At 37.2% G+C, this 23940-nt stretch overlaps 1 protein-coding gene and 1 pseudogene across 1 annotated transcript in view; both read right to left on the bottom strand.

Moving 5' to 3' along the window:
- The window catches only part of LOC126716995 (probable receptor-like protein kinase At5g59700), a 40762-nt gene extending 35639 nt beyond the window's left edge, over positions 1–5123 (bottom strand). The window contains exon 1 of the mRNA XM_050418129.1: positions 4243–5123. Coding sequence (XP_050274086.1) covers positions 4308–5114 — 807 coding nt within the window. The 5' untranslated portion in view covers positions 5115–5123 and the 3' untranslated portion in view covers positions 4243–4307. The remainder of the gene's footprint in view (positions 1–4242) is intronic.
- The window catches only part of LOC126716994 (probable receptor-like protein kinase At5g24010), an 80983-nt pseudogene that overhangs the window by 35639 nt on the left and 21404 nt on the right, over positions 1–23940 (bottom strand).

The raw sequence follows: 23940 nt of genomic DNA on the forward strand, positions 1-23940 counted from the left end.
GCATTGATATTAATGTTATGGTATTTGTTCATCAATATTAGCCCAATTGAAGGAGCTTTCTTAACAAACCAGCTAATAAAGAGTTTTTTTTTTTTTTTTTTTTTTTCTTTAGAAGAGTCAAATATAGCTTTAATGGTTCCGTTTTTATTTATTTATTTTTTTAAATCTATGGCAAACTAACCTTTCTCCTAGCCTCCTCCACAATAAAAATCATTTAATGCATTGATGTTAATGTTATGGTATTTGTTCATCAATATTAGCCTAATTGAAGGAGCTTTCTTACAGACCAACTAATAAAGAGCTTTTTTTTTTTTTTTTTTTTTTTTTTTTTTTAAAGAAGAGTCAAATAAAGAAGTTAATAATTGATTAAGGTAAGGGAGTCATTAATTAACACATGGCAACCATTTTCAAATGGCTTCTCTCCCCATCAAAACATTCATTTGCCTCCTTTTGTATTTAAAACCCACTGATTTAATTTTTTTTATATAAATTTTGAATTGCTCTCTTTCCACCCCATAAGTCACCAAATTACAAATAGAATTGGAAACTCCCTTTGAGTTCAGTTTTTTCTTTTCTTCCCCCTCAACTTCTTTGCTTTTCAGCTACAAATTTTATGGTTTATGCTCTATATATATATATATATATATATATATATATATTTTTTTTTTTTACAATGTCATAATACATTGTTTCTTTTTTCTTTTTTCCAATTGTGAATTGTTAGTCTATTTCTTTATATTCATGTTTAAAATTTTCCTATACATAATTTCATTTTAACCATTAAAATAGTCTAAAAAATTGGAATACGTTTTATTAATTTAGTACATGATCATTTAATGGTTCCGTTTTTTTTTTTTTTTTTTTTTTTTTTTTAATCTATGGCAAACTAACCTTTCTCCTAGCCTCCTCCACAATAAAAATCATTTAATGCATTGATGTTAATGTTATGGTATTTGTTCATCAATATTAGCCTAATTGAAGGAGCTTTCTTACAGACCAACTAATAAAGAGCTTTTTTTTTTTTTTTTTTAGAAGAGTCAAATAAAGAAGTTAATAATTGATTAAGGTAAGGGAGTCATTAATTAACACATGGCAACCATTTTTAAATGGCTTCTCTCCCCATCAAAACATTCATTTGCCTCCTTTTGTATTTAAAACCCACTGATTTAATTTTTTTTATATAAATTTTGAATTGCTCTCTTTCCACCCCATAAGTCACCAAATTACAAATAGAATTGGAAACTCCCTTTGAGTTCAGTTTTTTCTTTTCTTCCCCCTCAACTTCTTTGCTTTTCAACTACAAATTTTATGGTTTGTGCTATATATATATATATATATACTTTTTTTTTTTTACAATGTCATAATACATTGTTTCTTTTTTCTTTTTTCCAATTGTGAATTGTTAGTCTATTTCTTTATATTCATGTTTAAAATTTTCCTATACATAATTTCATTTTAACCATTAAAATAGTCTAAAAAATTGGAATACGTTTTATTAATTTAGTACATGATCATTTCCCTCCCATTTATTTATTTTATTTTCTGAATGGCTTTGTTATTTGTTCTATTTATGTTTACTATATAAATTCTTGCTAATTTTCTTTAGTCTCATCTAAATCTATGCTAACTTCTAACTTCTTAGGATACTTTGGAAGAAGAAACAAAATCTTCTACATATTATGATCGATAGGTATGGAGCATATGGTGTTCCTCTTTTTCTTTGTATTTGAGATTATAACTTAGCTTTGTATGGTTTTCTCATTAATTTTACAATGTAAATAACTTTACGACCAGTCATACATACTATTTTTTTTTTTAAAGATCTAATCTCTAATTCTTACCATTTATCATGTGTCAACAAACAATGTAATAATCTGTAATTATACTGCAAGAGTAATGCATTGATGATTGGAGAATTGCTTAGGAAATCATCCAAGTAGATGACTATATATATATATATATATATATATATATATATGGTCAGGAAAACTTGCTAAAAAGTGTGACCTATGTGAAAGTAAAAAAAAAATAGTAATACAAAAAGTGAAATAATGTAAGAGAATTTGATTAGTAATACCAACATATAGACAACCTAACAACCATTTATCATTTAAGCTATGTTATTCAAATTGCTTAACTGACATAAAAAACTATTGTTATTATCTTGACAATACTTATCAATCTTCATATATTAACTTTTTCCATTCTAATTAATCCAAGAACTTCTAGAACTTGTAAAATGCCTATCATAAAGCATTAAAACAAATAGAATGTCAAGATTATAGAGAAATCTAAATGAGAGAGAGAGAGAGAGAGAGAGAGAGGTACCTTTGATATGTAGTAGATATAAAAAAAACAAACATGTATTGATAATTGAAATTTTTCCATCACAAATACTAAGCTTATTGGTTTTAAAAGAGATAAAAAGAGAATATATATAAATATATATATATATATATATATTTAAAATATGTAGGGGAAGGGGAAAAGGTATAAATGAAGATAAGTGTCGTGGGAGGAGAAAGGTTAGAGAAGAGGAAGAGACCTTGTATATTTTGGTAATTAAAAATTGTATTTGTAACTGCTAAGTTGCATATATGGGTGTTTGTGTGTGTGTGTGTGTGTCTATATATATATATATATATATATATATATATATATATAAACTCATCGAATTAAATGTGGTAACATAATAGAAAGTCTGACTAGAGAACTTTTGGACTACCATATTGGTTTATGGAAAATTAGAAACTTTCCATATTCATTATTTTTTTTCCCAAATTTTTTATGTGAGAATGAGATCACATTGAGGTATATGCTTCAAGTAAGAGTAATGGATATTAGTATTATTATGGAAAATATAAAGCAATAGTTAAACATTGTAAACATCCCAGAGTTGTTTCCTTAAAAATTATCATTGGTAAGTTCATCAAGATTCATTTTCATGTTCCAATAAAAAGTATACATTCTCTTTTTTTTTTCTTCTTTTTTATTGTGTTGCATTTTGGTGCATATCTCACTATATTATAACGTATTACAAAATATTTTGTCATATATAATAATTAAAAATAAAACGCAACATGTTTCCTTGGCAAAAAAAAAAAAAAAAATATATATATATATATATATATATATATACAAAAAATCAAGATATAGGCTTCTTTAGTTACAGAATATATATTATATATTATAGTGTAATCACATTATTGTGAGATGGGTTTAGGACTCTTATTTTTAAGTCTTAACCACTATTTTCATTTTTTTTCTTAACATAAAAGAATATGATGTCAAATTTTTCCGCATATTGTGTGAATCTGCGACTAGTATTATTAATAGCTAAGTAGCTCTTAAAATCTAATGAAGCCATAAATTTTAATTTTTGGATATGGTTTTCCTTCAAACCAATTTGGAGAATTTCTTTTATCTCACTACGTGACGATTTATAAAACTATTCACTTATATTTTTAAACATATCACAAGACTCATCTAAAAAGTCATGCTGATGGTCTTTTTAAAACCTACATAGTGTGTTGGAGGAAGTTTCAAGTATACTTTTTTTTTTTCCTTAAATTTTTATAGTTCAAAATTTTTTGAAGCCATCAAAACCTTATCATAAGCAGAATCAATAGTCCTAGCAATTTTATTTACCTTTTGAATTCTGATCCCTCAAGTGTTTTGTATTAGTACCTGGACAATGAAGGAAAGTGAGAGTTGATTCAATTATGCTATTTAAGATTTCTATTACATATATTAGAAAGACTTTTTTGAGTAGTGTTTTGTTGTCCAGTCCTTTTGGTGAGCCAAAAGCTCACTTGTTCACACTTGAAAAGCACACTGTTTCACGTTTCATTGTGGTGAGCAAAACTCACCATTTCGAATTTCGGTGAAGATAAAAATTTGCAATGGCAACAACCCATGGGAGTTGGTGAGAGAGAGGAGAGACAACCATAAAATAAAAAAAAAAAAAAAAATTAAAGTACGAGTTATAATTTTCATTTTACAAATAAGATCTCAATTCCCAAATAATGACGTTCCTAAGATTAGTTAATATATTAGGACCCTATTATGACTAGGAAAACCTTAAAGTAAATACAATTGAAAACTATAAAATAAATCCTTAAAATCTAAGATTCGGAAATTTATATAAAATTTTAACAAATATATAACACAAATTGAAACTCATATTCAGTACTACATCAATAATATTACAATTCTATGGTGATGAGAAGCCACAAACAGAACCTATGAACTATTATGTACCTAAAACTAGTGGAGACCATCTGGCACCATCAATCCTCAACTGGGGCTCAGACTTCACTAGCTGTTGTATTTGAACCATCATCCTCCTCAATCAGGGTTCTAGTGGAAGGCAAATGACAAATAACAGGCAACTGTAACTCCAATGAAGTACTTGTTGAACTATCTTCATTTTTTTGGTAAACGCTTGTTGAACTATCTTCATGTAGCTCTCTGTGAATTGTAATTTCTTGAAGCTGCAGTGCAAATGTCAAGTCCCATAACACTTCATGCATTACAGGCCTCTCAGCAGCATTTGCCTTCAAACACTTCTCAGCAGTTTCCCCAAACTTTTTCAATGAACTAGGCTTGATTTTACCAACAAGCAATGGATCAATAATTTCCTCAAATTGGCCTTTCCTTTGCCACAGCATCCCCCATTCAGCCAAGCTCACCTGCTCACTCAGAAGTGAGTTGTCAACAGCTGGTCTGGCGCAAAGAACTTCAAAAAGTACTACTCCAAATGAGTACACATCTGATTTTACTGAAAACTGGAGTGTCGTAAAGTATTCTGGATCAAGATAACCAAAACTACCCTTTATTCCCATGGTGAAATGATCTGTATCAGAAACGCCTGACTTTGAAAGGCCAAAGTCACCAACTTTAGCCACATAATCTTCATCAAGCAAAATGTTTGATGACTTCAAATCACGGTGAATGATCCCTCCAGCTGGACCAGTGTGTAGATAATGTAGCCCCTTTGCTGCTCCAATGCAAATTTCAAGTCTTTGCTTCCAAGATAATTCAAATCGTGATGATGATCTCTCAGGATTGCCATTTGAATGATAGAGCTGATTTCTTAGAGTCCCCTTTTCCATGAACTCATATACCAATATCATCTCAGACCAGGGACGAACCCAGGATTTCAAGCTGGGGGGGGGGGGGGGGGGGGGGGGCTGGAGATAAGCGAAAAAAAAAAATTCAAATACACATCCATATAGTCACTGGTGGAGCCAAGAAATTTTCTTAGGAGGAGCAAGTTAGTTATGCCTACATTATGTTAATAGGTTAAGCCTATGTTGGCCCAAATTGTGGCCAAAATTAAATTACTTTATTTCATAAACTAACTTTAAGTAAACTTGTGCCTACATTTTTTTCACTGTACTAAATTTTTTGTACTTAGGTTAATAGGTTTGAACTTACCTTTTTACATTTTAGAGCTTTTCTAAGGAGTTACATCTAATGTTTCAGCATTTAGGATAAAAATGATTAATAGGTATGAAATTTTGAAGATTTATACAATAATTTTTGTTAAAAAAAGTGTGAACAATGAAGTGCAAATTACTATTTAAGTGCAATTAGATCAAATCAAACAATTAAACAATTATTTGTCCTCCTACTATTATCAGATATAAATAGATAATCTAATATAAACCACATTATTATATATTATTATTATTATTATTAATTGTAGTGTACTGTGTAAAGAACATTAAATCACCGAAACAAAAGTAATATATCTTATTATAAATAAAAAAATAAAGAAAGACAAAAGTATTATATGTGAAATGCTGTACAGCTGTACAACACTTCATTACTCAGTCTAGAAGCTTTCTAGTCGGTCAAAGTGAACTGCTTCACAGCAGTGTTGAGCAAACAAACGACAGAGCAGCAAGCGAGATTCACAAACATTATATTAGGTTTTGAAGGAAATGATAGATTAAATTCCTGTGAACTATGAAGGCTGGAGTAGTGGAGTAACGAAACTAGGCTGGGCAGTGCAGATTGAGCAACCAGCGGCTGCGACAAGATGGGTCTCCAGTTTGGGTATGCGACAGCTAATGGTGGTGTGGGTACAGGGTAGCAAGATAGGTCTCTCTCATGTGGGCATGGGCAACGGCGTCATGCATGGTCAGCGGCGTCACGGCGTGGGTAGCACCGTAGCAAGATGGGTCTCTCACTTTCTTTGTCTCGCCTCTCCCTTTCTTTTCTTTTATTTTTTCTTTTTTCTTTCGTGACTGGCTTTTTCGTTTGGTTTTGGAGTCTTGCTGTGCTGGGTTTTCTTTTCTTTTCTTTTTTACATTTTATTTTTTTAAGGTTTTCATGGGCTTTTGAAAACTACTGGGCTGGCCGACTGGGGGGGGGCCTGAGCTAAAAACCAAGGGGCCCAAGCCTTTTTTTTGAAAATTTTACCTACTAAATTTTTTTTTTTTTTGGGCCCAGGGGGGGCCTGGGCCCCCTTTGGCCCCTTCCTGGGTCCATCCCTACTCAGACCCTTCATCACAGTACCCTATCAAAGAAACAAGATGGCGATGGCGGATTTGAGATAAGATTATGATCTCCGTTTGGAATTCCTTAAGACCCTGCCCATGGCCTGGTTCACTTCTTTTTACAGCCACTTTCATTCCACTCCGAAGAGTTCCTTTGTATACTGATGATGTCGTAATATCACCAGTGAGCAACACAATTCACGCTCGCTCACGCTCGCTCCCGTTAACAACCTGCAAGAAGAAAAGGTGATCTCGCTGTGGGCACCGGTGTGGTGTCGACCAAGTACCCTCTAACGGTCAAGTTAGAACTATTCTCAACTCTAGAGTGTTAGAGAGGGTAAATTATGCGTACCTTGATTTGCGAGGGTATTGAAGCTTTTATAGTAGAAGAAAATCGGCTTCCCTTCCTTGGACTAGAAGTCTTTTCCTTATGAGACTCTTCCTCTAACAATCCCAAGCGTGATGGACAAGTATTTCCTTGTAGAGTGGGTTTTTTCACTAAGGCAGATCTTCTAGAATTATCTTTGTGCGAACATCCTGATTTTCCTAGGGTTCCCTCGGATTCCAAACGTGTACACCAAGTATTTTAAGTGACGTTAAGTCCTCGGCCCACGCTTAATATTGGCCCATGAGTCCGAATCCGTCAGGCCCAATGTTCCGCGATTTCTTACCCCATCAGTTGCCCCCTTCACCCTATGGTCCGTCATGTTTTTAAGTGGTCGGATCATTAGGGTGACGGTTAAATATAACTCAGCATGACGATCAAGGATTGCTAATGGTGACGGTTGAAAACTATGACGTTCCCAGATGGAACATATTGACGGATGAAGATTCATGAAGTTGACGGCTCCTTAAAGGGTACGATCTGTGGACGCGTGTTGCCAGGTTGTCACATTAATGAGGCAGGCCACGTGTCATTCTTGGATTGGATGGTGTATCAGATCGAAGCGTCGCTTCGTCTTCCGTGCATTTCTCATATATATAGCGTACCTCTCTTCCCTCATTTCCAACATTTTCAGCAAGAAATCGTTGTTAGAGCGGAGTCGTCAGCCTTGTCAAAGCATTTCGTTGAGAATCTATACCCGTCGGCTATTTCATCCGTCAACTACTCTTTGCACAGTGTGGTAAGTACTTCATTCTCGTTTTTCATCATCATTTTTTTCAATGTTACATTTTGTGTCTACATTTTTGTTAGACCTACACACCCGTCAACAATTTTAGACCCGTCAGTCTTAGGTTTTATCGTCAATTTGTAGGAAATGTCTAGTGCGTCAAGTAACCAATCAGTGGTTCGTGACGGGACGGAATACGAGGAGGTATATTCGTCCGGTCATAAAGACCAAGAGAGTCCTGGCGAAGATAGGAGTCCGTCTGCTTCTTCTTCATCCTCAGCAGATGAGGATATGGAGATGGTTGAAGAAGAAGGTTCTTCTAGTGACGACGGGGATCAAGCATTGGGACCCATTGTTGGTGCTGGTGGACTTAGGAAGTTCATCATGCTACCAGAGTGGACGGTGCATAGATTCACATCCGTCATCAAGGAGAGACACTTCAGCACTTTTAGGACAAACTTCCAAATTCCAGACAACATTTCCATCCGTCTACCATATGTGTCGGAGAAGTGTTACTACGAAGGTGTAGAAGGTGTCGGAGTGTACAAGCAGATGCTGAAGGCAAGACTTCGGTTTCCGCTAAGTACACTTCATAGAGAACTCTTATATTATCTGGGACTGTCTGTCACCCAGATATCTCCAAATGCCTGGAAGGTCTTCATAGCGATGGAAATCCTCTATGGAGCAATGACGGACGGACGTAGGAGGTTGACGGTGCGTGAATTCCTTCATTGCTACCGTCCAGATGAGATCGATAGATCAAGGGGGATGTACAGTTTTGCTAGTAGAAGCCCTTTGTTGAAGGTCATCTTTGAGACTCCCGACTCAAATAAAGACTGGAAGAGTCGTTACTTTTTTCTAGAGGGTAACACGTGGATGAACTGTCCTGGGGAGACGGAGTACATGCCTGTTGACACAACTTGGGGAGTAATACACCCTTCACGTATGCACCCACAAGTTAGTGTTGAGGAATTTGGTTTCCTTGAAAAGATTTTCCAGAAGACTAAGCCGGAAGAAAGGACCTGGGCCAAGTTAGTGAACCCAAAAACAATACATTGGTATTGTGACGGTCCCGAACCTACCCGTGAAGACATTATATACGACGAAAGAGTCCACAGACGTAAGTCCGTCAACTTTTATTTTTCGAAAGTAGTCTTTAACTTATGTAAATAGCTTCATCCGTCCTGTATTACAGAAATGGATGACGCAAAGAGGAGGGCACTGATAAAATCGCTGGCCATCAAACAAAAGGAGACGGGCGAAGTTGTGGTTCCCAAGGGGTTGGGGTCGTCGGCGAAGAGGAAGCAGCCGCCCAAGTCTGACCGTCCACATAAGCAGCAGAAGGTTCCTCTGGAACCCGTTGTGGGCTTGATGGCTGAGGGAGCGAAGACCATCACCCCAGCAAAACATGGGTCCAGCAAGGGCTTAATGAAGGCCCCGTCCACCAGCCAGGAGAAACCTCCTCCTCTTCTCCGTGATGACTCAAAATTTGCCTTGGAGAAGCTTTCATCCATAATTTCCACGGAGGATTACGAGGACCTGGGTAATCATTCGATGGAGGCAATGGGGGAGACGGGTCTGTTTGCTGTTACACAGGTAACTTTTATCCGTCCCTTGATGTCCGTCCACATTTTTTTAGCCTTCTGTTTAACACCCTTTTTACTTGTTTATTCCAGTCCTTGGTTTTGATGAAGGGCCTAATGGACCGGTGCTTAAACCGTGAGGCGGCTCTAGACCGTGTACGGGCAAAAGCAGAGCAGACGGAGGACGAACTCGGTCAACTTCATAAATGGAAGTCTACAATGGAGAAGAAGTTCGACCTGTCAGAGAAGACTAGGAAGGAGCTTGAGAAGAGGACGGAGGAAGCTGGGAAGGCCTTGGAGGCAAAAGACGAGGAGATAAAGGGCTTGAAAGAAAAGCTCCGTCAAGCCAAGGAGGATGCTGTCAGTGAATACCGAGACTCCGAGGCTTTGTTGAAAGAGCTGGGGGGATCGTTCCTTCAAGGCTTCGACAATGCACTCCATCAGCTTAAAAAAGCCTACCCTGACTTGGATTTGACAATGATAAACGTCAATGATCAAGATCAGACGTCTGTTCTGCCCGCCGCTTCAGAGAATACAGACGACTTTTTTGGCGACGATGCGGTTCAGGGTGACGGAGAATCAGCCCCGTCGAAGGATGCCCAAGTTGCCGACCCAAATAAAGTAGCCTGATATTACTTATTTTTTTGTAATTTATTTTGAGAACAATCCGTCCTCTTTTTTTTTTTTGTATTAAACACTTGCCCCCTGGGCTTTTTATTCACTTATTAATGTTATACTTTATTTTTATGCTTTCTATTTTTGCTTTGGAACTTGATTAAAAATCCGTCCTCCTCATGAAGGAGAGATTCTAAGAAAATACTCGTCTATCCGAGTGTACCTCTAGCCAACGTTCACTCCGTCCATAGTGTGGAGTTTATTTTTAGTGTTGATTGATCCGTCCATTTGGATGATCCGTCTACCTTGAAGACAGGTATGATCTGTCAACTTTCCAAAATCTTGGTAGTTTGTCCACTTTTGGACTTGTAATTATGTTCACCGTTTTGGTGATCCGTCCACTTTGAGGACAGTTTTTCATCACCTTAGTGATCCGTCCACTTTGTGGACTTGTAATTATGTTCACCTTTTTGGTGATCCGTCCACTTTGAGGACAGTTTTTCATCACCTTAGTGATCCGTCCACTTTGTGGACTTGTGATTATGTTCACCGTTTTGGTGGTCCGTCCACTTTGAGGACAGTTTTTCATCACCTTAGTGATCCGTCCACTTTGTGGACTTGTGATTATGTTCACCGTTTTGGTGATCCATCCACTTTGAGGACAGTTTTTCATCACCTTAGTGATCTGTCCACTTTGTGGACTTGTGATTATGTTCACCGTTTTGGTGATCCGTCCACTTTGTGGACAGTTTTTCATCACCTTAGTGATCTGTCCACTTTTGTGGACTTGTGATTATGTTCACCGTTTTGGTGATCCGTCCACTTTGAGGACAGTTTTTCATCACCTTAGTGATCCGTCCACTTTGTGGACTTGTGATTATGTTCACCGTTTTGGTGATCCGTCCACTTTGAGGACAGTTTTTCATCACCTTAGTGATCCGTCCACTTTGTGGACTTTGTTGCCTGTATGATATACATTCGTAATAAACATCCATGTGAAAAATCAAAGTCGTGTCTGAATATTCTTCTTTAAAGAAAATGCGTTTGTAGAAAAAGTACCTGCCCCCTTGGGCTTAAAAAGGCACAAAAAGATTGTAGCAAAAGTAAAATGGAAAAACTAATAAATTGTAGCTAAAATAAATATTGGAAATCTTCAGATCCCCATATTTTCCCCTACTGGTAGTATTTCCGAAGATGCTCTGTGTTCCAAGGGTGCTATAGCTTTCGTCCGTCTATCGTTTCGAGGTGGTAGGTTCCCTTCCTTTGCCATGACGTGATCCTGTAGGGTTCTTCCCAGTTGGGGCCGAGTTTTCCTTGTGAAGGATCTCTGGCAGTACCCATTACTTTGCGTAGTACGAGGTCCCCGACCTGGAAGTCCCTGTGCCTCACTTTGTTGTTGTAGTGTTTCGCCATGAGATCCTGATAGTGCGCCAACCTTTATTCTGCTGTTGCCCTAACTTCGTCCAGTAGATTAAGCTGGAGGGGCATGCCCGCTTTGTTCGTATCCTCGTTGTAGCTCTCTACCCGGTAACTCGTGAGCCCCACTTCTGCGGGAATGACAGCTTCGGTCCCATATGCAAGTCGGAATGGGGTTTCTCCAGTAGGTGTTCTTGCTGTAGTTCGGTATGCCCATAGGACGCTTGGTAGTTCGTCTGGCCAGATACCCTTTGCCCCCTCGAGACGGGTCTTGATTATTTTGAGCAGGGACCTGTTCGTGACCTTAACTTGCCTGTTTGCCTGTGGGTGTGCAGGTGATGAGTAGTGATTCTTGATCCCTAGCTCCGCGCAGAAGTCTCTGAACATACTGTTGTTGAACTGCTTTCCGTTGTCAGAGACCAATACCCTGGGTATCCCGTACCTGCATATGATATTTCTCCAGACAAAGCTTCGGATGTTTTTCTCCGTGATGGTGGCTAAAGCTTCTGCCTCAACCCATTTAGTGAAGTAGTCTATGCCAACGACCAAGAATTTCAGCTGCCGGATAGCCGTCGGAAATGGACCCATAATATCAAGTCCCCATTGTGCGAATGGCCACAGAGCCGTCATAGGTGTCAGTTCTTCGGACGACTGCCTTATGAAATTGCTGAACCTCTGGCATTTGTCGCAAGAATGGACATAAGCTTGTGCATCCTTCATCATTGTAGGCCAGTAGTATCCTGCTCGGATCAGCTTGTGTACCAGTAATCGTGCGCCTGAGTGGTTTCCGCAGATACCCTCGTGTACTTCTTTCATCACATAGTCTGCTTCTTCTTGGCACAAACACCTTAGGTACGGTCGAGAGAAACCCCTTTTGTATAGGACATCCTTTATCAGTACGAACCATGACGCCTGGATCTTCAGCTTCCTTGCGGCGCCCTTTTCCTCTGGTAACACCCCGTCCCTTAGGTAGGAGATTAATGGCGTGGTCCAATTATGTTCAGAGTTCACCACCTGCATATTTGTCCTGTCATCGATAAGTGAAGATATTTGGACGAACGATAATACCTATTCGGGAACCAGCATGAATTCGGCTGATGCAGCTTTTGCTAGTTGGTCAGCCCATTCGTTCTCTTCTCTTGGGACCTGAATGAATTCGACTTCGAGGCTGTTGATTCGGTACCTCACTTCTTCCAGATATCTCTTCATTCTATCGTTCTTGCACTCGTAGTTGCCATTGATCTGACTTGTGACCACTTGTGAATCGCTGTGGACAATTATGCTTTTTGCACCCGCGGCCCTCGCAAGGTCTAGCCCCGCGACTAGGGCTTCATACTCTGCCTCGTTGTTGGTTGTTGGGAAATCCAGTCGAATCATGCACTGTATCGTGTCCCCCTGCGGAGTTTTTATCACTACTCCGGCTCCTCCGGCTCGTCTGTTTGAGGATCCGTCTGTGTGGATACTCCACTGTGCCTTTTCTTTTACCAACTGGTCCTCCCCGAGTGTGAACTCGGCGATGAAGTCAGCTACTACCTGTCCTTTTATGGCCGTCCGCGGGCGGTACTGGATGTCGAATTCGCTTAGCTCTATCGCCCACAAGGCCATCCTTCCTGCTGCTTCTGGGCTATGCATGGCTTTTCTCAGCGGCTTGTCCGTTAAGACAATGATTGTATGTGCCTAGAAGTATGACTTAAGTCTCCGCACAGCAATTACTAACGCGAAAGCCAACTTCTCCAACTGAGGGTACCTCTCTTCTGCTGCTCGGAGCGCACGGCTGGTAAAGTAGACGAGTTTCTGTATACCGTCCTCTTCCCTTACCAAGGCTGCGCTTACAGCGGCACTCGAGACTGCCAAATAAAGGTAGAGTTCCTCCCCATGTATGGACGGACTGAGCAGTGGTGGAGACGATAGATACGTCTTCAAGTCGTTGAAAGCCGTTTGTCATTCATCCGTCCACTCAAATGACTTTCTCAGAGCTCGGAAGAATGGCAAACACCTATCCGTCACCTTTGAGACGAACCTGTTTAGTGCTGCGATCTTCCCATTTAAACTTTGGACCTCCTTGACCGTCCTTGGTGGTTCCAACTCCATTATCGCCCGTACTTTCTCCGGGTTGACCTCTATTCCTCTCTGGGATACCATGTAACCCAAGAATTTTCCCGCAGTTACTCCTAACGCACACTTGTTCGGATTCAGCTTCATATTGAACGATCGAAGCGTATCGAATGTTTCTCTGAGGTCATCTAGGTGATTTTCTTCGTGCACGCTTTTAACCAACATGTCGTCAACATAAACCTGAACGTTCCTGCCAATCTAATGTGCAAACATCTTATTCATTAGCCTTTGGTATGTTGCTCCAGCATTTTTGAGTCCAAAAGGCATCACCTTGTAGCAGAATAATCCCTGGCTTATGACGAAAGAGGTCTTCTCCTGATCAGATTCGTCCATCTTGATCTGGTTGTAGCCAGAGAAAGCGTCCATGAAGCTGAGGAGCTGGTGTCTTGCAGTCGAATCCACAAGGGTATCTATCCGTGGGAGCGGGTAGCTGTCTTTGGGACAAGCCTTGTTGAGGTCTGTGAAATCTATGCACATCCTCCAGCTTCCGTTGGCTTTCTTAACCATAACTACATTCGCCAGCCAGTTGGGATAATATACTTCCCGGATGAAACCTGCCTCCAGTAACTTCCGAACTTCCTCGGCTATGGCCCTATCCCGTTCCCGGGCGAAGACTCGTTTCTTTTGCCGAATTGGTGGAAAGAAGGGCGACACATTCAACTTGTGGACCATGACCGATGGGTCAATTCCCGACATGTCTTCATGATTCCAGGCGAATACGTCTTGGTTATTTCTTAGGAAAGTTGTGATCGTCTGGCGTACGGGCCAACTGGCTAGTGTGCCAATCTTAGTCGTTCTTTCAAGCCGTGTGTCGTCAAGTCTTACTTCTTCTAGCTCTTCAACTGGCTCTGCTAATGCTCGTTGTTTCCCGATGCACATTGTCTGCTGCTGATCCTCCATCTCTAACATGGCGACGTAGCATTCTCGTGCTACTACTTGATTCCCCCGCAGTTCTCCTACCCCATATTCCGTCGGGAATTTGATCATTAGGTGGTATGTAGAGGTTACCGCCTTCCAGGAATTGAGAGTGGGTCGCCCGAGTATGGCGTTGTAAGCGGACGAGCAGTCGACTATGAGGAACGTTATCTCCTTAGTGATCTGCTGAGGATAGTCTCCTGCCATCACAGCTAGCGTTATCGCGCCCAAAGGGAAGACCTTCGTACCCCCAAATCCTACGAGTGGGGCGTTCGTTGGGGACAATCGTTCCTTGTCAATCCTCATCTGCTGGAATGCTGGATAGTACAGGATGTCTGCTGAGCTGTCGTTGTCAATGAGGACCCGGTGCATATTATAATCCCCAATCTGCAGGCTGACTACTAGCCCGTCGTCATGAGAATGGTGAAGTCTCCGAGCGTCATCCTCTGAAAAGTTTATGACGGGGTTATCTATCCGCGGCATCTTTGGTACTGATCCTGTGAGTTGGACGCTATGGACCATCCTGAGGTAGGTCTTGCGGGCTTTCTTGGAAGATCCGGCTGCAGTTGTGCCCCCTACGATCATTCGTATGTCTCCTATGGGCGGTTTAGGGCGGTCGTTCTCCCTTCATGGAGCCTGTTCTTCCGGCGTATCAGTTCTTTCCCTGCTAACGAACCTCTGTAGTTTCCCCTGCCTGATTAGGGCCTCAATCTGCTGCTTCAGGTCGTAGCAGTTAGCTGTGTCGTGACCGTGGTCCCGGTGAAAGTAGCAATACTTGTCTCTTGGTCTTTTGTTGGGGTCTCCCTTCAACTTTCCAGGGAAAGTCAATGCTCCTTCATCTTTGATTTGCATCAATACTTGGTCGATTGGGGCGGTTAACGGGGTGAAATTGGCGAACCTTCCAGTGGGTGGTCTGGAGCGCCTTTCATCACGTTGATCCCTGGTTTTAGCAACCTTTCGCCCCCTGTCTTGTCTCGTGTCTTCCTGCCTTTCCCTCTTCTTAGGCCTTTCCTCGCGGGCCAGCAGTGCATCTTCTGCATTCATGTACTTGGTAGCCCTGTAGAGGACGTCTGTCATGGTTTTTGGGTCATTCTTGTATAGGGAAAACAAGAACTTACCCTTCCGTAGCCCACTAGTGAACACGGCTACGAGTATTTTATCGTCAGCTTCATCAATTGAAAGGGCTTCTTTGTTAAAACGAGTTATATAGGCTCGCAGCGTCTCGTCTTCTCACTGCTTGATGTTCATTAAGCAAGCGGTGGACTTTTTGTATCGATGTCTGCCTATAAAGTGTGAGGTGAACAGGGCGCTCAACTCCTTGAAAGTATTGATAGAGTTTGGTGTCAACCTACTAAACCAGACCCTCGCAGGCCCCTTCAGTGTGGTCGGGAATGCCCTGCACATGATCTCATCTGGTACGCCCTAAAGGTGCATTAGGGTCTTGAAGGTCTCTAGATGATCGAGTGGATCCTTGACCCCGTCGTAACTTTCGATCTGCGGCATCCGGAACTTTTGTGGCAAGGGGAATGAGTTGACGGACGTGGTGAATGGTGAGTCGATCCTGTTCACCAAATCGTCGAGATCAGAAGATACTCGCCCCTTGAGTGCGTTCATCATGACCTCCATCTGCTCCTTCATCGCCTGCATCTCGGCGACGATAGGCGGGGGGGCAAAATCCATGAGAGATGGAAGGCTCACGTTTTGCCGCTCTGGTCGGCTTGGGGCATTGCTGCCTTCAGGCTTCTCTTGCTCCCTTCGCTCGGCACTATTACCTTCCTGGTTTTGCTCCTGAAGGTTGGGTCCTACATCCCTTTGTCGTAGCTGCTCCTCCAGATCGTGGTTCTGCTTTGTGAGTCGTTCTACTGCTGTCATGAGTGTCTGGACCTGCCTTTCTAATGCAGTAGATCTCGGTGGTTCGTCTTCTTGAGCGTTGTTGGTGGTAGCCATCGAGCGAGTGAGTACCATGCGACTCTTATGTCCGGGAGGCGATTATCTGGCTTAAACTTTTCGCTTTCCCACAGACGGCGCCAATTAATGATGCCGTAATATCACCAGTGAGCAACACAATTCACGCTCGCTCCCGTTAACAACCAGCAAGAAGAAAAGGTGATCTCGTCGTGGGCATCAGTGTGGTGTCGAACAAGTACCCTCCAACTGTCAAGTTAGAACTGTTCTCAACTCTAGAGTGCTAGAGAGGGTAAATTATGCGTACCTTGATTTGCGAGGGTATTGAAGCTTTTATAGTAGAAGAAAATCGGCTTCCCTTCCTTGGACTAGAAGTCTTTTCCTTATGGGACTCTTCCTCTAACAATCCCAAGCGTGATGGACAAGTATTTCCTTGTAGAGTGGGTTTTTCACTAAGGCGGATCTTCTAGAATTATCTTTGTGCGAACATCCTGATTTTCCTAGGGTTCCCTCGGATTCCAAACGTGTACACCAAGTATTTTAAGTGACACTAAGTCCTCGGCCCACGCTTAATATTGGCCCATGAGTCCGAATCCGTCAGGCCCAATGTTCCGCGATTTCTTACCCCATCATATACTTTTCCAAATCCACCCTCACCAACCAAAAACTTTGCATTGAAGTTCTTAGTTGCATACTTTATCTCAGCAAAAGATATCCTTAGACTGAGGTTTAGATTAGGAGGGAGAGTCGCATCAACACTTCTTTCAGTTAACTTCTTGTTAAAACTTGTCCCTTCATAAAGAAGCACTGCCGAACTTTGATCAGACACTCGTTTCCTGCATTTCAAAGCCAACACCACTACTATAACCATAATGACAAATGCCCCACTACTAACAAGAACAATGATTAAAGGGGGGCAGTTCTTTGATTCTTCTATTTTACCTGAGTGATTCTTCTTTGATTCTTCTATTATACCTGAGTGATTCTTCTTTGATTCTTCTATTTTACCTGAGTGATTCTTCTTTGATTCTTTTATTTTACATGTGTGGTTCTTTGATTCACATTCCTTGGGAATGGAACCTGATTCCTTCATGAACTCCATAATCTCCAACCCATTCAAAAAGGCATCATGCATGGGAGAGTCCTGCTGTGGGACTATACTAACATTTAGAAATCCTGAATCATCTGAGTCAACTACAAAATCAAAGTAAAATGGTGCATCCAGATTATAAGATATTGAATATGGATCAATCCTCTTACCAAAGTTTCTATAGATTGAGAGATTAAACCACAAGTAAAAAGGGAACCACAAGCCATTAGTTGGTTTGCATATTATGTCACAGAGATGGACCCGAACAAGGTGGGTAGCATTCTTTGTGACAGGAAAACCCCAAGTTAAATTTAAGAAACTGGAATTGCTGCTATTGTCTATATTCAATAGTGTGGCTGTCTGATACACAAGAGCTGGGGCAATATACTTAGTGACCTGTTCTGGCTGGTAATTAAGTGCTCCGACATAAGACACATTCGTTGCAGCTTCTGGGGGATTGAATAAGTAACTACCATCTGGTATCCATTTCCTCCACAACTCATCATGTTCAATGATGGGTCCTCCAACGCTGATCCTATAGATTGTATGTAGAACCTGAGAGTGGAGAGCACTGTAATTGCCATTACTTCCAGAAGAAGTAACGCGAGGAGAACTATCAGGGATGAAGCTCTCAGGGGCAAGAAAGACTTCTATGGCGTTTATTAAAGCCAAAGAAGACTCTTGAGAAGGTATAAAGTGGATTCCAAATTCTCCTTCTGCGATGCTCAGCAAGAATTCCTTAATCAATGGAGAACTACTACTATTTCGGATGCTGAAATTGGTTAAAAGTGAAAACCCAGAAGCCGAAACATTGAATAGAGCATCAGATAGATTAGCAGCAGGTGACAAGAAAACAAAGAAATGAAGGCGTACTAAGTACGTACGATTCTGATTGATTTCAAACTTATATGAACATGGCTGCCTGTAAATTCTTGCTGTTTGATAGAGAACTGGAGCTGTTGATAAGCTGTAAATTCTGCCTGTTAATTTTTTTTTTTTTTTTAGAAGAATTCAAATTGAACATGTTAATCGAAGACTTTGACTAAAAAGTACATAAATTCACAGTTACGCCGCACATAAAATTGGAAATGGTAAACAGAGACTTTGACTTAACACGGTGTTCTGATGAAGAAATTGAGATTTCATCCTTATAAACCCAATCAATAATTAATTTTATGCTAAAATATTGTTTCTGCTCCTAAAAGTTTGCATGTAGCTCATTTGTCATCCCTAAACTCTAATTTTTTTTTAAATGAAATATTTTCATCCTAGTCTTTTAAAAACGTTTCACTTTATTTTAAAAAACTTTTTCCAACAGTTTTGGGATGATATTTTTTATTTTATTTTATTATAGTTTAGAGACATAAAGTGTAACATTTTTAATAATTTAGAGACAAAGACGAATCTTTTTAAAGTTCATAAAATCAAAAAAATCAAAAGCCATACAAACTTCAAGGACGAAAACAATATTTTAACCTCATTGTTAGGGAAGGGAGGAAATTCATGAACTTCATTCATCCATTATTAATATTTTCAACATCAATAAATATAACATATCTCCACTCTTATCCAACCTTGATCTGAAGAATTTGCATTTAACCACAACATATCCTTTCATAGGTTAACTGCCATCAAAACCCTTACTGACAATTGAACACCTCTTAATGTTTAGTAGAGTGGATTTTAGGGAGGATAAAGAAAAAAGAGAGAAAATGAGAAGGAAAAACTTTTTGGAGTGTGTTTGATTAGAAGGGAGGGAGAGAAAAAAATGGTGGGCCTCGAGTGTTTTATTCTTGGGCCCACCAAAAAGTTTTCTCCCCAAAATGGGGAGAAAACTAGGTAGGGAGAAATTTGAGGGTAAATGACGAAATTGCCATCCAATTGCCCTTTTCTTTTCTTTTTTTTCTTTTTTTCTTAGCTTTTGCTTGACCTGGGCAGTGCACAAGGGTTTCACTCAAATTTATTTATTTTTTATTTTTTAACCTTCTTAGGACATTGCCTTCTTTTTATTTTTTTATTTCCCTTTTTTCTTTTGATTTCCTAGGCTGTGGCATGGTGCTTTGTTTTGTTTGTCTTCTTTTTTTCTTTTTTTTTTTTTCTTTTTTTAACTAGACATGATTTTTATTTTTTAATAAATTTTGATGATTTTTTTTTTTTTTGCTTGACACTTTTTGGGCACCATTTTTTATCAAGGATATATGAATAAATTTGTACAAACTCACTTTTCCACTCCTAACCAAATAAAAAGAAAGAAAGTCAAAATCAAATGGATTTGATAATATGTTTAATATGGGTTTGGTAAGAGTTAAGAACCAACTCTCAACTCTCAACCCTTTCATTAGATTTTGGGCAAAGCACCAACTCCCCATAAGCCAAAAATCTGTCATATAGTCAAGAAGCTCATCAGTGAAAGGGTTGTCATGGATGATGCTCAAAATTACAATTGTTTATTAACATTAGAATGGCATCTTGAGTTGCTGCTAATACTTAATAGGCCTATCTAATGAGAGGAATACAAGATAGACATGAAAAATGGCCTTCCCATCAACATGTGATTGGTGTGTGCTCTCCAGTAACTCAAATTTCAACCAATTAACTACAGAACAACTAACAAGCACACACTCAAGTTTGGGGGAAAACACCATATCATGAACTAAATAACCTCCGAAGCTTCCAAAAATATGTCATTGGAAGCTCATTTCCTCAATCATTCACAGTCAGAGTCGGAGTCAAAGTCATCCCACCTAGGCTCAAAGATTGAGTGCTGGCTGCCAACGACTGAAGGCAGTGGTCATGGGGTAAAATGTTTAGCAGTGCTTAAAGCAAATTATATAAACTAGGATTATTGGTTTTTTATTTTTCAAATTGTCTCGTGTTATATAAACTAGTCGTATAAACTAGTTGTAGAACTGCGCTTTACGCATAATAATATTATTATTTTAGTTATTATTTATTAACAATTGATTTTTCATTATCTTTTAAGTTAATAAAAACTATACATATACTTTTTATTAAACCTTTATATATTTATTTAACGTGGATCTTTACAAATATAAACTCTATATATTTCACTTCTTTATATAGGTAAAACCATAGACTACTACTGCAAAATGCTAGTGGCTAATTAGTTTTATCATTTTTTTTCATAATCTTATTTGTAATGTTTTTTACCATTTTTATATATTTACTAATTGATGATATGCATAACAGAAATGTTAAATGAGAGGTACTATCGTTCATTAGATTTTCAAAAGTAAGGGTGAATGAATATATATATATATATATATATATATAATTAGGTTAAATGAAATGTCAAAAAAAGGATTTTAAAATTTTCTAATTTTATTTCTTATGTAATTTCTATTATTACTAGAGAACATCTCTTTTTTAGTTATGATTGGAAATATGGTTTCCATAGTTAGAGTTTGATTAGTTTTAAGTTTAAATGTAGTATTGTATGTAATTGTTGATTATTGATTTAATTTTTTAACCAAAATTTGATGATGATTCTATTATATTAATAAATATGCATTATTAGTTTCTTTTTGCTATATTTGGTTTGATATCCTCATTAATTTTTTTTTTTTTTTTTAATTTAGTGTTTCTAAATTCAAATTTGTTTGTATTCCATTTTCCCTTTGATGCATTGGGTGTGAGAATAAATGTGTCCCTAACATTCCTCCACTTTATGAGGACAAATTTATTAATTGAATTTAAGTAAAATATTATATGTTTAATTTTTCAAAATAAATGAATAATAATATGTTGAAGATAAAACAATATTTTAATCTCACTAAGTTAAAGGTAGTATTCTATTCAATCATTTTGCCAAATTTTCATATTAAAGTTATTGATTCTATCTTCTAATAGACGTTTGTATTAGATGATTTATATATATAATCTGCTATTTAAATTAAGAATTCTTTGTCATAAGTTACTTTTTAAAGATATTATTAGCTATATAGATGGTACTTTTGGTTTATAAGACAAGATCAACAAAATGTTATTTTTATATAATTATATGTAGACAATATTGCAATGTCATGATGGATAAGTTGGTCTTATTTTACTATATAATCTAAGTAATCATGTGTTTTACGAATTTGAAGAGTTATATATTGCGGGATTTATTCTTATATTCATATGATGAAAAAAATTGTTTTTTCATTTTATATTTTCACTTTATGATATATGATTTATTGTTTGTGAGAAAGAAAGAGATGTTGATCTATGTTTTGGAGAAAAATAGATTCGCATACATATTTATAGTATACATGGTTATAAAGTTTTTTGTGTGTGTGTGTGTGTGTGTGTTCATACATGGTTATAAGTTAGTATAATAGTTCTCACACTATAAAATAAAAGATAACTTTTTTATTGCATTGTGTTTTCATACTAATCTTACTATATATAATATCCAACTACAAAATATATTATGTTACACTAAAAAAAAAAAAAAAAAAAAAAAAAACTTCTAATTTAAAACATTATTTCAAATAACAAAGATTGACTTTTAAAAAATATAGAATTTAATATATTAATTCAATAACTATAATAATAATAATAATAATTGAACATATGGAGGATGTGGTTGAATTTAAGTGTTGAATAAAATAATATGAGAAGAAAAAAAGTAAAAGTAAAAGATATAACTATAAACACCAAATTATCCAAATCATGCTATGTAATATAATAATATTACATTCTTATATACTATCTTTAATTCTTTATAATGCAATATGATAAAATTTAACAGTCAAAGTGAACAAAAAAAACTTACAACACAATTAAATTGCATCAACCTAAAGTTGAGTTCAAAAATACACAAAAATTTATCAACCTAAAGCAAAAAAAAAAAAAAAAAAAAAAAAAAAAAAAAACCAAAAATTGAGTGAGAAAGAGAGAGGAAAAAAAATTTGTAAGGAAAAATTATGCATATAATGGAGGAGAGAATGTCAAATTTATACTAAAAGGATAATAATAAGAAGAAATGAAATAAAGAAAGATAAAGGAAAAGATGAAGAGTAATATTAATATAAAGGATGGTGGGGAGATGCAAATGTAAAGGGAACGTGAAAGGTTGGAAAAAGTGTAAATGTTAAAAAAATGAGTACAATTTTATTTATTTGAATTTAAATAAAATATTATATGTTTAATTTTTAAAAAATAAAAAATAAGAAAAAATATAAATAATTTAATTATACGGAGAATGTGGCTGAGTTTAATATTGAATAAAATAAGATGAGAAGGAAAAATAAAAGTAAAAATAAAAGATATAACAATAAACACCAAATTACCCAAATCATGTTATGTAATAGAATAATATATATTATATTCTTATATATTATCTTTAAATTTTATAACACAATAGGATAGCATTTAACAATCAAAAATAACAAAAAAAATATTTTATCAACTTAAAGCAGAGATGCAGGAAAAATGAAAAAAATACTCCAAAAAATATTGAGAGAGAGAGAGAGAGAGAGAGAGAGAGAGAGAAGTAATCTTTTTGTGATGGAAAATTATGCAAAGAATGGAAGAGAAAATGAAAAATTTATAGAAAGATGTTGTGAATATGAAGAGACAAAATAAAGGAAGATGAATAGTGAATATTAAGAATGAGGGTAGTGGGGAGATGAAAAGGTAAGGGAGAGAAAGATGAAAAGACAAAATAAAGGAAGATGAAGAGAAAGATTAATAGTGATATTAAGGTTGAGGGTAGTGGAGAGATGAAAAGGTATATGAAGGAGAAAGGTTGGAGAAAGTGTAATTATTAAAAAGAAAAATGAAAATGTTAAAACAAATTATAGGAAAATTAGAAAAAAAAAATGATAATGACGTGAATGTTGATGTGGCTTAACTAGAGTGTAACAATAATAAATGTTATGCTTCAGCTTTTAAATGCATATTGACTAGTGTGTAATTTCGTGCATATACACAGGTATAATTAAAAATAATTACAATTATATGGTTCAAATTATACATGGTATTAACTTACAACTTTTGTAAATCATACATTTCTAAAATATGTAATGGTTTCTCATTATATATATATATATATATGATTTATAATTTAATTGGATTTAGACAATTCAGTTTTTGCATCTAATGATTTACTTGCCACAAAAAATTAAAAAATTAGATAGACATGTGGTGCAAAATTGGATTCCAATTGAAATCCAATTTAAAATCTAATTGGATTTGGATTCTTTGATTTTTATTTTTTATACTCAATAATTCATTTGGTACAAAAATTAAATGGGACACGTGATTCAAAATTGAAAATCTGATTAAAATCTAATTGGATTTTCTCTAACTTTGACTTTTAATATATATGTGTGCGTCAATTATAAATTGTGTCACCCTAAAATCAAACCCCAACTTCACCACTGATAAAAAGGATCAGGATGTTGAAGTTTCAAAAGGAATGATGATCCATCAAACCATATGGTCCTTGATGGATGAAATGTTGTAAAATCTACATTAACATATTCCACAATGTTTACTGTCGTTTCTATAACTCTATGTGACATAGTGAAGCTATGGAACCTCACTTTCTTAAGTGAGTCATGCAAATAATGTCACCAGGTTTTCTTTTATTTTTCATGCCACCAATATGAGGACTTGTCTTCATACAATTTTTCAACTTCATGCCATTTCTATCCAAATTTCTCATACAATTT

The sequence above is a fragment of the Quercus robur genome, chromosome 3 (assembly GCF_932294415.1).
Source record: "Quercus robur chromosome 3, dhQueRobu3.1, whole genome shotgun sequence".
NCBI classification, from domain to species: Eukaryota; Viridiplantae; Streptophyta; class Magnoliopsida; order Fagales; family Fagaceae; genus Quercus; species Quercus robur.